This window comes from Aquarana catesbeiana, linkage group LG03 (assembly GCF_042186555.1).
Source record: "Aquarana catesbeiana isolate 2022-GZ linkage group LG03, ASM4218655v1, whole genome shotgun sequence".
In the NCBI taxonomy this organism is placed as follows: Eukaryota; Metazoa; Chordata; class Amphibia; order Anura; family Ranidae; genus Aquarana; species Aquarana catesbeiana.
In genome coordinates this window covers 710,390,377-710,402,802 of record NC_133326.1, presented here as the reverse complement: position 1 = coordinate 710,402,802, position 12,426 = coordinate 710,390,377, and the positions used below count along the sequence as shown (strand labels likewise).

Genomic DNA, 12,426 nt, shown 5'->3' with positions numbered 1-12,426 from the left:
GCGCTAGCATGCACTGCATGTTAGTACATTTATGACACCTACCTGCTGTAATGAGCCTCCAGCTCTGCACGGTTGTCGCCCATCCTGCGGGTCCTGATCACTTCCATCCATGCTGGTCTTCCTTCCCGGTTTGGCCACTTTGATGTCACTCCCGTGCATGCGCGTGGGAGTGGCATTACGGCACATGTGCATGGTTCAATGTGCATTACAGCAGACAGGCAGGAGGAAGCGATAGTCTCTTCTGTCATCATAACCCTGCCAGTCAGCAAATTTTTACTTCCACTTTTAACGTGGAGTTAGGCTTTATTAATAAATCTCAGCTGCTTACCGGTTTTCCTTCCATTTCTTTTTTCAGTCCCGCCAGCAACAGGAATTGCTTCTGAAACTCATCCAGCAGAGCGGACAGCAAAGTCAATCTCCAGTGTGGGCCGCTCATAGCAAAGGGCTCTCTCTGAAAGCCATGTTGGAGATGCAGGAGAGGGAAGGGCAACTGCTAAAACAAAGAGGACAGACGTCTCGCAATGTGGTGAGAACTGGGTGCACCTAGTGCCAGGGATTGATCGGGTTCCTCTACTGGGATTGCAGGGAGATTGGCGGAAAGAAAACTAAACCCATTACAGCGTTAAACTGTATGAGGATTATACAGGTTATACTAATGATAGCTGTAGATGGTGGGTAATGGGAATGAAGGGGAAGCACTGCTGGCTGGTGATGGTGTGGCAATAGAAGAGTTCATTGAAGGTGTAAATGGAGAGAGTAGCCCTGGGGATGGTGGGTAGTATGGACGAGGAGTTATGGAAATGGTGGGTAGCATGGATGAGGGAGTGCTGGAGAAGGTGGGTAGTGTGGAGGGGGGAGAGCTGGAGAAGGTGGATAGGGGGGGGAATGGAATGCTGGAGAAGGTAAGTAGCGTGGACGGGGGGGGGGGGGGGGGGTGTACTGTGGTGGGGGAGTGCTGGAGAAAGTGGGATAGCATGGAGGAGTGGTGCTGGGGTTGGTGGTAGTACAGAAAGTGGTGTCTTAAAGGTGTGGAGATCAGATATGAAATGTTTTTTTTTTTTTTTTTTTTTTTTTTTCTTTCAGCATGGAGGTCTGGGAATGTCTAGTTCCTCTGTCATTCCTTCCCAATGGGGGTCTGACTCGGGCTCTCTATGGGGAGGTCTGGAGAAGAGCCCTTGGGAGGAGAGTGTGAAAAGTGGGGCAAGTGCCAGAGGTCTGAGGAACAGCCGGAGTAGCCCATCACTGACGTGAGTGTTTGTTCTTTATATCTTTCCTTCCCCAGATTTATCCTGCTCCCCCCCCCCCCCCCCTTCCTTCTCCATCCCACACGGGGGCTCTGTAGAGGGAGCCCAGAGATCTGCTTTTTATTATTCCTGATGGGAAACCTTTGCTATCGTCTATCCTGTCTACTTATTATTATCTTCCTGCCTCTCTCCTGTCCCTCAGTGACGCGTATGCAGCCAGCGCCCGCCGCAAGAAGACGGATGAGGAAGAAAAGCTCTTAAAACTCCTTCAGGGAATCAAACCGTCGGACGGCTTCACTCAGTGGTGTGAGCAGATGCTGCATATGATCAATACATCCAACAATTTGGACGGTGAGGATTCTGCCCATCAATATCCGCCTATCTTTCTTTTTCACCATAAGTGCCCCTGACATCCCTTTTTTTTTTTTTTTTTTTTTTTTTTTTTTTTCCCTTATTGTCGCTAACAGTTCCTACGTTGGTGGCCTTTCTGAAGGAGCTGGAGTCTCCTTACGATGTTCACGACTACATCCGCTCCTGTCTTGGGGAAACGCTTGAAGCCAAAGAATTTGCTAAACAGTTTTTAGAACGAAGAGCGAAGTACAAAGCCAGCCAGCGGCAGCAGGTAAGTGGCCATTGGCCTTCTAGAGAACACGGGGCCAGCACACAGTTCATAAGAGGTCAGGTCTCAAACTTCAGTTATTTTTTTAAATGGAATGCACAGCAGCTTAGTACATTGGATTGGCATGAACAACTTTCTGCCCGGCGTGTAGTAAAATGACAGCCAAGCGGGAGCACTGTTGTTCTGGGATGACGTCGTCCCATAACGCACCTCTTGTGATGACTGATCAGTGCTCCAGCCCGCTGCCTGGTACCATGTGATCGCTGTGACCAATCACAGCAGATCACATGACAGTTCTAAATAATGGATAGCTCCCTTGCATGTAATTTATTGTGTACAATTGTGTTGCTAGCTGTGATTGGTCACAGTGATCGCATGGTAAAGTCAGGTCCCATCACAGCCCCATCTGTACCATGTGATTAGCTTTGGCCAATCACAACAAGACACACTGAACCAGTTTTGCCCCCGGTACCACACATTGTGGGGGGTGTCAGGCCGGCTGCCCCACTTCTCCTAGCCCTGGGACAGCCCTGCCAGTGTACACTAAAGATAAAAAATCATTATCAGTCCCTTCTCATAGATTCTTCCACTGTGTAATGTCATTGTAAACCAAAGCCTGCAAGTGCTTCATTAACTCCGTTCTTTCAGCTCTCCTCCTCCCGCTCCTCCGAGTGTAGCTTTAGACTGGAGGAGGAGAGCGCTCACGTGACCGTCCATGAAACATCAGAGGAGAGCGCTCACGTGACCGTCCATGAAACATCAGAGGAGAGCGCTCACGTGACCGTCCATGAAACATCAGAGGAGAGCGCTCACGTGACCGTCCATGAAACATCAGAGGAGAGCGATCACGTGACCGTCCATGAAACATCAGAGGAGAGCGCTCACGTGACCGTCCATGAAACATCAGAGGAGAGCGCTCACGTGACCGTCCATGAAACATCAGAGGAGAGCGCTCACGTGACCGTCCATGAAACATCAGAGGAGAGCGCTCACGTGACCGTCCATGAAACATCAGAGGAGAGCGCTCACGTGACCGTCCATGAAACATCAGAGGAGAGCGCTCACGTGACCGTCCATGAAACATCAGAGGAGAGCGCTCACGTGACCGTCCATGAAACATCAGAGGAGAGCGCTCACGTGACCTGCCGGAAAGAACAGAGCTAATGAATTTGTAGGCTTCGGTTTACAATGACGCTTACACAGTTTAGGAAGAATCTATGAGAAAGGATTGGCAGTTCATTATTTCATTTTTTTTTTTTTTTTTTTTCTTCTCTTTTTTTAACTTTAGAGTACGCTGGCAGGGGAGCTGTATAATGAAAGGGGCTGTGCAATGTATATGGAGGGCTGTGGAAATTTTTTTTTTTTTTTTTTTTTTTCAGATTTCTGTTACAATGATGATCACTGTAACAATGTTTTCAACTGTCATGAGTAGGTTACATACATAACAGCTGTGATTACTGGTGATCTGTGATTGGCTACAGCTAATCACATGGTACGGGGTGCTGTGATTGACCCAGTTACCTTGTGATCGCTGTGGGCTAGTCACGGCATCAGGAAACACTGTTCTTATGAATAGGATTCAGCTTTGTTGACATTGTGATCATAGAGGTACAGGTATCCGCAGACACAACTGTTGCGGGAGCCGCATGCGGAGCGCCGCTGACCCGTCACATGATCCCCCACCCACTGAAGGCAGCCAAGTACCGGGAATCTGCAATCCATGCAGGAGTGGCATGCTGCACGCCCCTAAGCCGGAACAGGCTGCATGACATACATGTATGTCGTCCAGCCTGCTCGTGCCGGGCCCCCCAGCACGAGCAGGCTTTCCTCCTTGAACTTTGATTACAGCACCTCAGATGGGGGCATGTCAGACTAGAGAGACCACTGTTTCCACACACAAAGCACGGGCTGCTTTCTGCCGCATGCAACAGGCTTTGGCCGCTTTCTAAAAAAAAAAAAAAAAAAAAAACACCTGGCTGTGGTGGAAGGATCCGAGCATCCCAGACTCCTTAGTCTGTCCAGCCCACCTAGGATTAGCCACAGTGACCCCCACCCCCCATTGGCGGTTAGTTATTTTGTATTATAAAGGGGAGACCTGAAACCAATTTTCTTTTGAGGTTTCAGTGCCAGCCTGCAGATGGACAAGGGAGGCCAAGTGATCCGAGTAAGATTTCCGTCCCACTAATATCCTTTTCTTGCTTTGCAGCAGGAAGCTGCCTGGATGGCTCCTACCATGTTTCCAGCAACCCAAAATTCCAAGCCAGGCAGCGGATACGACGTACAGAGCAGCAAGATGAAGAGGCGGATTCAAATGTTACAGTCGGATCCAAGCATCCTGGGTGGGTACTACGGCGCCTGATCCAGTCCTGCAATCCTTTTCTTTAACATTTGTTTTGATGTTCCTCTGGCGCTGCCCCGACCCGTTCCCCCGGCACTACATCTCCCAAGAGCCCTTTCCCTTCACACAGTGTAGGTTGGGACTCTTGGGCGTCAAGGTAGCAGCACGGGTAGGCAGAGTTCTGTGGCCCAGCAGGGGATGAGTCTGCAGAGGCAGCAACGCTGCCTGAGATTTCAGTGCAGCAGAGAACGTGCAGTCAGCCAATAGGAAGAAAGAACAATTGCTTTGGTTAGCTTTCCTACCCTACCACTGGGCCAAGCACCAGCCCCCTGTCACATGATAGGAAGGGGTGAGTGAGTGGCTTGCTCCTCCTTTATTACCAATGGCTGAACAGAGCAGCAGAGGGAGGAGCCCTTCTACAGGTGAAGGTTCATTGTTCAAGAACACCTTTGCAGATATTTTTTTTTTTTTTTTTTTTTTTTTTTATGCATGTACAGTGAGGGGAAAAAAAGTATTTGATCCCCTGCTGATTTTGAACTTTTGCACATTGACAAAGAAATGATCGGTCTATAATTTTAATGGTCAGTTTATTTTAACAGTAAAAGACAGAATGACAACCAAAATATCCAGAAAAACCCATTTCAAAAAAGTTAAAAAGTATGTTTGTTATTTTATGTTAACTCCTTCAGCTCCCTCCCGCATTTTATATGGAATTAAGGTCTGTAGACTGGCTAGGCCACTGAAGGATCTTAATGCGCTTCTTCTTGAGCCACTCCTTTGTTGCCTTGGCCCTGTGTTTTGTCTCATTGTCATGTTGGAATACCCATCCAAGACCCATTTTCAATGCCCTGGCTGAGGAAAGGAGGTTCTCACCCAAGATTTGACAGTACATGGCCCCGTCCATCGTTCCTTTGATGCAGTGAAGTTGTCCTGTCCCCTTAGCAAAAAACTTCCCCAAAGCATAACGTTTCCACCTCCATGTATGACGGTGGGGATGGTGTTCTTGGGGTCATAGGCAGCATTCCTCCTCCTCCAAACACTGCGTGTAGAGTTGATGCCAAAAAGCTCGATTTTGGTTTCATCTGACCACAACACTTTCACCCAGTTCTCCTCTGAATCATTCAGATGTTCATTAGCAAACTTCAGATGGGCCTGTAATGTGCTTTCTTGATCAGGGGGACCTTGCGGGCGCTGCAGGATTTCAGTCCTTCATGGCGTAGTGTTACCAATTGTTTTCTTGGTGACTATGGTCCCAGCTGCCTTGAGATCATTGACAGGATTCTCCCATGTAGTTCTGGGCCGATTCCTTACCATTCTCATGATCACTCAATGAGTTGAGATCTTGCATGGAGCCCCAGACTGAGGGAGATTGACAGCTATTTTGTGTTTCTTCCATTTGGGAATAATCGCACCAACTGTTGCCACCCTCTCAGCAAGCTGCTTGGCGATGGTCTTGTAGCCCATTCCAGCCTTGTGTAGGTCTACCATCTTGTCCCTGACATCCTTGGACAGGTCTTGGCCATGGTGGAGAGATTTGAATCTGATTACTTCTGTGGACAGGTGTCTTTTATACAGGTAAGACGCTGAGATTAAGAGCACTCCCTTTAAGAGAGTACTCCTAATCTCAGCTTGTTGCCTGTATAGAAGACACCTGGGAGCCAGAAATCTTGCTGATTTGATATGGGATCAAATATTTCACTCATTAAAATGCCAATTTATAACTTTATTGAAATGTGTTTTTCTGGATCTATTTGTTCTGTCTCACTGTTCTAAACCGACCATTAAAATTATAGACTGATCATTTCTTTGTCAGTGGGCAAATGTACAAAATCAGCAGGGGATCAAATGTTTTTTTCCCTCACTGTATGCTTTGATGTCTCCAAATGTTTCAGGTTTTTTTTTTTTTTTTTCTTTCTTTTTGATCTAGACTTTTTTTTTCTTTTTTTTTTTCAGGTTACTCTCTTCACGGCTCCCCAAACGAGATGGAGGCTATAGATGACTACTGAGACGTGTCTCTTCCCTCTGACACCATCTTTTTTTCTTCACCCGCCGCATTTTATTGCGGTTTTACTGCACTGCAAACTTTATGCCTCCCCCTTTTTTTAATGAGGGGGAGGGCAGAGACTGGGAGAGGAGGGGGTGGATCTTACCCCAGCCAGAGCCAGGGAGAAAGGGGGGAGCAACGCTCTGTTCCCTTCCCCCGCTCCCCTCAAAAAAAAAAAAAAACATAATGCACTCATTTTAAAGCACCTTAAACAATGCACTTTACAGAAACTGATCAAAAATCTGAATTCCTTGTTTTCTTTAGTTCATTCATAAATATATATATATTTTTTTTTTAACTAATAAAAGAAAAAAAATCCCAAAAAAGAGGGGAAAAAAAACTGGATTTATTGACTTTGACTGTTTGCTACTAGTTGAACATTGTGTTTTTTTGCATTTTTTTTTTTTTTTTTTTTTTTTCTTTCAATTTTTATTTGTTTAACTTGACAGTTTCTGAACATTTTTTTTTTTTTTTTTTCTTTCCTTTTTTTTTTTGTTTTTTTTTTTTTTGTATCAAAAAGTTAAGTATTCCGACAGTGGATCTCTCAAGAAAAAATAAATATTTTGGAAAAAAATACAGCCAAAAAAACACTTTTTTCTTCAGATATTTTTTTGTTTCCAAAATCTATTTTTGTTTAGAAAAAAAAAGTATAAAAAAAAAAAAGAAAAAAAATTTATATAAAAAGTACAAAAAAAAAAAAAATTCAGCGCTTTTGCAAAGTTAAGATGCTCAGCTTTGAGTTCCCTGTTTGGGGGAGGGTCAAGGAGGAGATATCATCCATCAAAACTTGAAGAATGCACTTAGCAATTCGGGGGGGGGGGGGGAGATATCTGCATTTTTTTAATGGTTATGTTTTTTGCACAGTTAAAAAAAAAAAAAATTAAAAAAAAGCTTGCATTTTTTTGTTACTAAAACTGCAGAAAAAAAAATTCCCTCTAGGAATATATATATATATATATATATATATATATATATATATATATATATATATATATATATATATATATATATATATATATATATTATATATTCTCATTCTTTTTCACGTGCCCACCCCCCTCCCTCTCCATTTATAAAGGATGCACTTGCTTTTCTTAATATAAGTGGCCTGTGGCCCCGAAAAATTTAATCCCATGAAGGATTGCGTTTCCGGAGTTGAATTTCTTGAGCATTATGGAGTGCCAGGACTTCTCGGCATTCAGCCATCTAACCACATTGGATTCACGTCAGATTTTGGGCCTTTCAGTCAGTGTTCAATTTTATGGAGGTTTGCACCCTGCCTTCATGTTTTTGTGTTTCTCTTAAATTTTTTTTTTTTTTTTTTTTTTTTTTTTTTTGGACATGGTACCTGCTCTTTTTTTAACCCTATTTTCTTGGAAGTGTAGAATGGGGTTTTTTGTTTTTTTCCTTTTGCCCCGGTTAATGTTTTTACTCTGATTTTGTTTACAAGCGTCCTTAGGTGGACAGGTGGTTAAAAAGGATGGAACTGTAGATCCGTTGGACTTACTACAAGGAGGAACCAGATCTTGATGAGCGTCTGGAATACAAAAAAATAAAAAATAGAGAGGACTGTGAGGCTGTGTATGGTGCAGTTGCCTTAATGTTGACACCTCAGCTCTACATCGCCCACGCGTTATTCTCCTGCAAAGACAGTTTGGGACCAGCGCTGTGAGCCCACTCTTGACGGCTTCCTCTGCAGAAGAGACTAAAAGGGGAGGCCTCGCTTTCAAAATGGCTGCAGTCCCGCTAAAAAAAAAACTAATGGGAGTTACCATCTCCTGAATAAAAAGGGGGTGTTTTCTTTGGACTGTGAAGAGCTTTACATCGGACAAGGATCACCCATTTAAAAAAAAAAAAAAAAAAAAACCTTTGTGGAGTTCTCAAGCTATAGCAGTGTTTAAGGCAGTCCGGGGCATATGGACGTTGTCGAAGGTCTGCCTGTTGGAGTGGACGCGGGGGTCTGCTCTGGACTTTGTGGAACTATACTGTGTACATAGAAACTGCAATGGGAAACAAAATACTAATTTTGCCTAAAACAAGAGACATTTAAGTTGTTGCTGTGGATATCACATGTATCTTCACCACAAGAATGTATTAGGGCAGAGGCTGGCATCCAGCTCCCGTGTTGCCCCAACCCGCCTCAATGCTCTCTAGCACTGAGGAAGTGTATATAGTCTGTGCCCTTGTTTGGGAGAGATTACAGTGATGAATGTTGCTCACTGTATGTATATAATGGGGGTGGGAGGGAGGGAATACTACTTATGGCTTAAACGTATATTGTGCTGAATGTATAAGGTGTACATATAATATGTATCTATACGTGTGTGCAGGATATTTCCACTATTGGTAATAAAACCTACTGGTTTGACCTGGACTGTAAAGGGGTACAGTTTGCGCCCATTGCAGTTCCCTTTTTTTTGGGTTCATGACCTCATTACACTGTTCCCTCTTTTGGGTTAGCTCATGATCCCCACTGCAGTTCCCTTTTTTTGGTTGGCTCCTGACCCTATTGCAGTTCCCTCTTTTTGGGTTAGCTCCTGACCCCATTAGAGTTTCCAATTTTTGGATTAGCTCATGATCCCCATTGCAGTTCCCTCTTTTGGGTTAGTTCATGACCCCATTGCAGTTCCTTTTTTTATTTTTTTTTTTTTGGATTAGCTCATTATTCCCATTGCAGTTCCCTCTTTTGGGTTAGCTTGTGACCCCCCCCCAAACTTTGTGACTGATAATTCTGCCCCATCCTTTCCCTGCACTGTGTCCCACCTGCATCCTGCACACGTGTATACGAATAAAATGCAGATATGTTTATATACCGCTCAGCTATACATATAAATATATCTGTGTACATGCCCTGCGCCATGTCTGTATTATGCGCAAGAAGCTTTGCCTGTAATCCAGACAGCCCTGTGCGTATAGCGGCGTATGTATCTTCACATACATATGCCATCACACTATGTTTTGCCTGATTAAATCCTTCAGTTTTCTCTTTTCTGTGATATTTTGCCTTATTTTCAGTATTAAAAGGTTGAAGTGAATACAGTTTTGTTTTACCTGCTCAAACATGTTCGTCACCCACAAGGCATTCTCTTGTCTTCTGTGAGTTATAATAAATCTTAACACATCTTGACTGAAATTGGAGTCAATATCACGTTATCATGGGGGTAAAAAAAATACAGCTACTTTTGTGGAATTGTGCAATAAACCAATATAACTGCTGACTACTAGGAACAGTAAGGGAGCAGAGCGTACAGTGCCATTTACAGACCCATGCCCCTCTCCCCTTTCATGGTTTTGGGTCCAGTGGTGGATTGCTCGGGTGCCACTACAAAGTTGGGGTATATCGAGGCCTCTGATGTCACTGCCTGATCTGGTATCCCAGCAAGATGGTAGTCCAGGCCCTAATTCTTGCTCTGGCTGGCAGTTTTATTAATGAAGTTCATCACATTGATCACATCATACAATTGATTTATCTCAAATACCTATTTTGGCGTAACATTTCATGACCATGACCTAATTTTCTTATGAGTAGACAAAGACTTGTACACTGATCAGCCATAACAATATGACCACCCACCATAACTCATTAAGGCATGAACTCTTTATGACCATCCACCAAATATTGAATAGGTCCCCCATTTGCCACAAACAGCCCTGACCCATGGAGGCATGAACTCCACTAGACCTCTGAATGTGTGCTGTAGTATCTGGCACCAAGCTGTTGGTAGTGGATCCTTTAAGTCCTGTAAGTTGTGAGGTGGGGCCTCCATGGATTAGTCTTGTCTTTCAAGCACATTCCACAGATGCTCAATTGAATTGAAATCTGAAAAATTTAGAGGCCAATTCAATACCTTGAACTTTACCAATTTTGATGCTCATGTGCCTATTGTTGGGCAATTTTGGCTGTGGACACAGGTCAGTATGGGCACCCTGACCAGTCTGCAGCTACGCTGCCCCATACACAACAAACCGATGCTCTGTATGTTGACACCTTTCTGTTAGCCAGCAATCACTTTTTCAGCAATTTGAGCTGCAGTAGATGTTCTAGAGCACAGGTGTCAAACTGGCAGCCCTCCAGCTGTTGTGGAACTACAAATCCAATGAGGCATTGCAAGGCTGACAGTTACAAGCATGACTCCAACAGGCAGAGGCATGATGGGACTTGTAGTTCTGCAACAGCTGGAGGGCTGGCAGTTTGACACCCCTGTTCTAGCGCATGGATGCTCAACCTGTGGCCCTCCAGCTGTTGCGGCACTACAACTCCCATTATGTTTCTGCCTATGGGAGTCACGCTTTTAACGGTCAGTGGCTTGCAATGCCTCATTGGATTTGTAGTTCCACGACAGCTGGAAGGCCACAAGTTGAGCACCCATGTTCTAGAGCAGGAGTCCCAAAACTTTCTAAATGAAGGGCCAGTTTATGGTCCTTCAGGCTGTAGGGGGGCTGGACTATGGCCAGCGGGAGTAGAAATTGTACTGGCGTCAGTGGACATAAACTGCATCTTTGGCATTAGGGGGAGGAATAGTGCACCATCGTTGGTGTCAGTGGAGGGAATAGTGCACCATTGTTCGTGTCAGGAGCAAGAAGAGCACCCAAAGGGCCCAGGTAAAAGAAAGCAAATGGCCTCAGTTTGGAGCTAGAGAGCAGGAGGTCTTGGGAGGACCGAAGAGAGCAGCTTGGTTGGTATTTTGAGACTAGGTTAGTAATGTAGCTGGCGGCAGAGATATGGATGGCTTTGTAAACTTAGCACTTTTTATTTAATTGTATTCGTTGTGTGAGTGAAAGCCAGTGGAGGGATTGGCAGAGGGGGGTGAAGGATACTGAATGGTTGGTGAGGGGGATGAGTCGTGCAGCAGCATTCATTATGGACTGAAGGGGGGATAGTGTATGTAAAGGTAGTCCAATGAGGAGGGAGTTGCAGTAGTCGAGAGATAACCAGGGAGTGAATTAGAAGCTTGGTGGTGTCATTCGTTAAAAAGGAGCGTATTCTAGAAATGTTGCAGAGGCAGTATGATTTGGACAGGGATTGGATGTGGACCTGAAAGGACAGTTCAGAGTCTGTTACGCCTACCACCCCGGCATGTGGGGATGGACTGATGTGTCATTGATCTTGACAGAGATCAGGGCAAGGGGCTCATGGGTGAGGAACTATTAAGAGCTTGGTTTTAAATGGATTCAGTTTTGAGGCAGTGGTGTGACATCCAGGCTGATATTTCTGTTAGTTAATCAGTGATGCGTGAGGAGACTGATGGGGTGAGAGATGGATTTGGGTGTCATCGGCATTCAAAATGGTAGCAGAAGCTATCAGCTGACCCAGGGAGGACAGGTAGATCGAAAGTAGTAGCGGTCCAAGGACAGAACCTTGGGGGGGCGGCAACGGTAAGAAGCGTTAGGAGTGTAAGTGACACTGAAGGTGCGGTGAGATAGGTAAGAATCGAACCAATGGAGAGCGCAGCCATGGAAACCAAGCTTTCTATGTTTTTTTTTCTTTTTTTTTGAGGAGGGGGTGTTCAACTGTATCAAAGGCGGCAGATAGGTCCAAGAGTAAGAGTACAGAATGACCGTTGCTTTTGGCTGTTAGTAAGTCATTTGTGAGTTTTAGGAGGGCAGTTTCTGCGAAGTGCTGTAGGCGAAATGCAGACTGAAGGGGATCAAGAAGGTTATTCTCAATGAGGTGGTCGCTCAGTCTGTTGTAGACTAAATGTTTAAGGCGTTTGGAGGCAAAAGAGAGTAATGAGGTGGGTCTTAGGTTGTTAAGATTGGTGGGGTCCAGTGAGGCCTTTTTTTGGTATGGGAGTGACTAGCACATGTTTTAGAGGATTGAGGAAGATGCCAGTAGAGAGGGAGAGGTTGAAGAGTTAAGAGTGTAGGATAGAGCCAGAGGGTGACCGTAGTATTTGAGAAGGAACAGGGGGCAGGAGGTTAGGTGGGCGTTAGAAAAAAAAAGTTTAGTGACTTCCTCTATAGTAGCTGGGTTAAAAGAGGGAAGTATTGATTGTGCAGGAGGACAAGGAGTCTAAAGTGAGGGAGATGTCCTTTGAGACAATTCGTCTGGAGATCTCTACTCCATCTTATTTTTGAAGTGATTAGCAATCTCCTGGGCAGTGATTAAGTTAGTGGGTGGAGGTAATGGATGACGATGTAGAGTGGTAAAGGTAGAAAAGAGTTGACAGGGATTGCATGA

General features: G+C 44.7%; 1 protein-coding gene across 1 annotated transcript in view; it reads left to right on the top strand.

The window, feature by feature from the left end:
• GIGYF1 (GRB10 interacting GYF protein 1) overlaps positions 1-9,378 on the top strand; it is a gene marked incomplete in the record, with an annotated part of 64,459 nt that extends 55,081 nt beyond the window's left edge. Inside the window, 6 exon segments of the mRNA XM_073623135.1 lie at positions 356-526; positions 1,084-1,247; positions 1,447-1,595; positions 1,712-1,866; positions 4,070-4,202; positions 6,155-9,378. Coding sequence (XP_073479236.1) covers positions 356-526; positions 1,084-1,247; positions 1,447-1,595; positions 1,712-1,866; positions 4,070-4,202; positions 6,155-6,207 — 825 coding nt within the window.
• Positions 9,379-12,426: the final 3,048 nt, after the last annotated feature.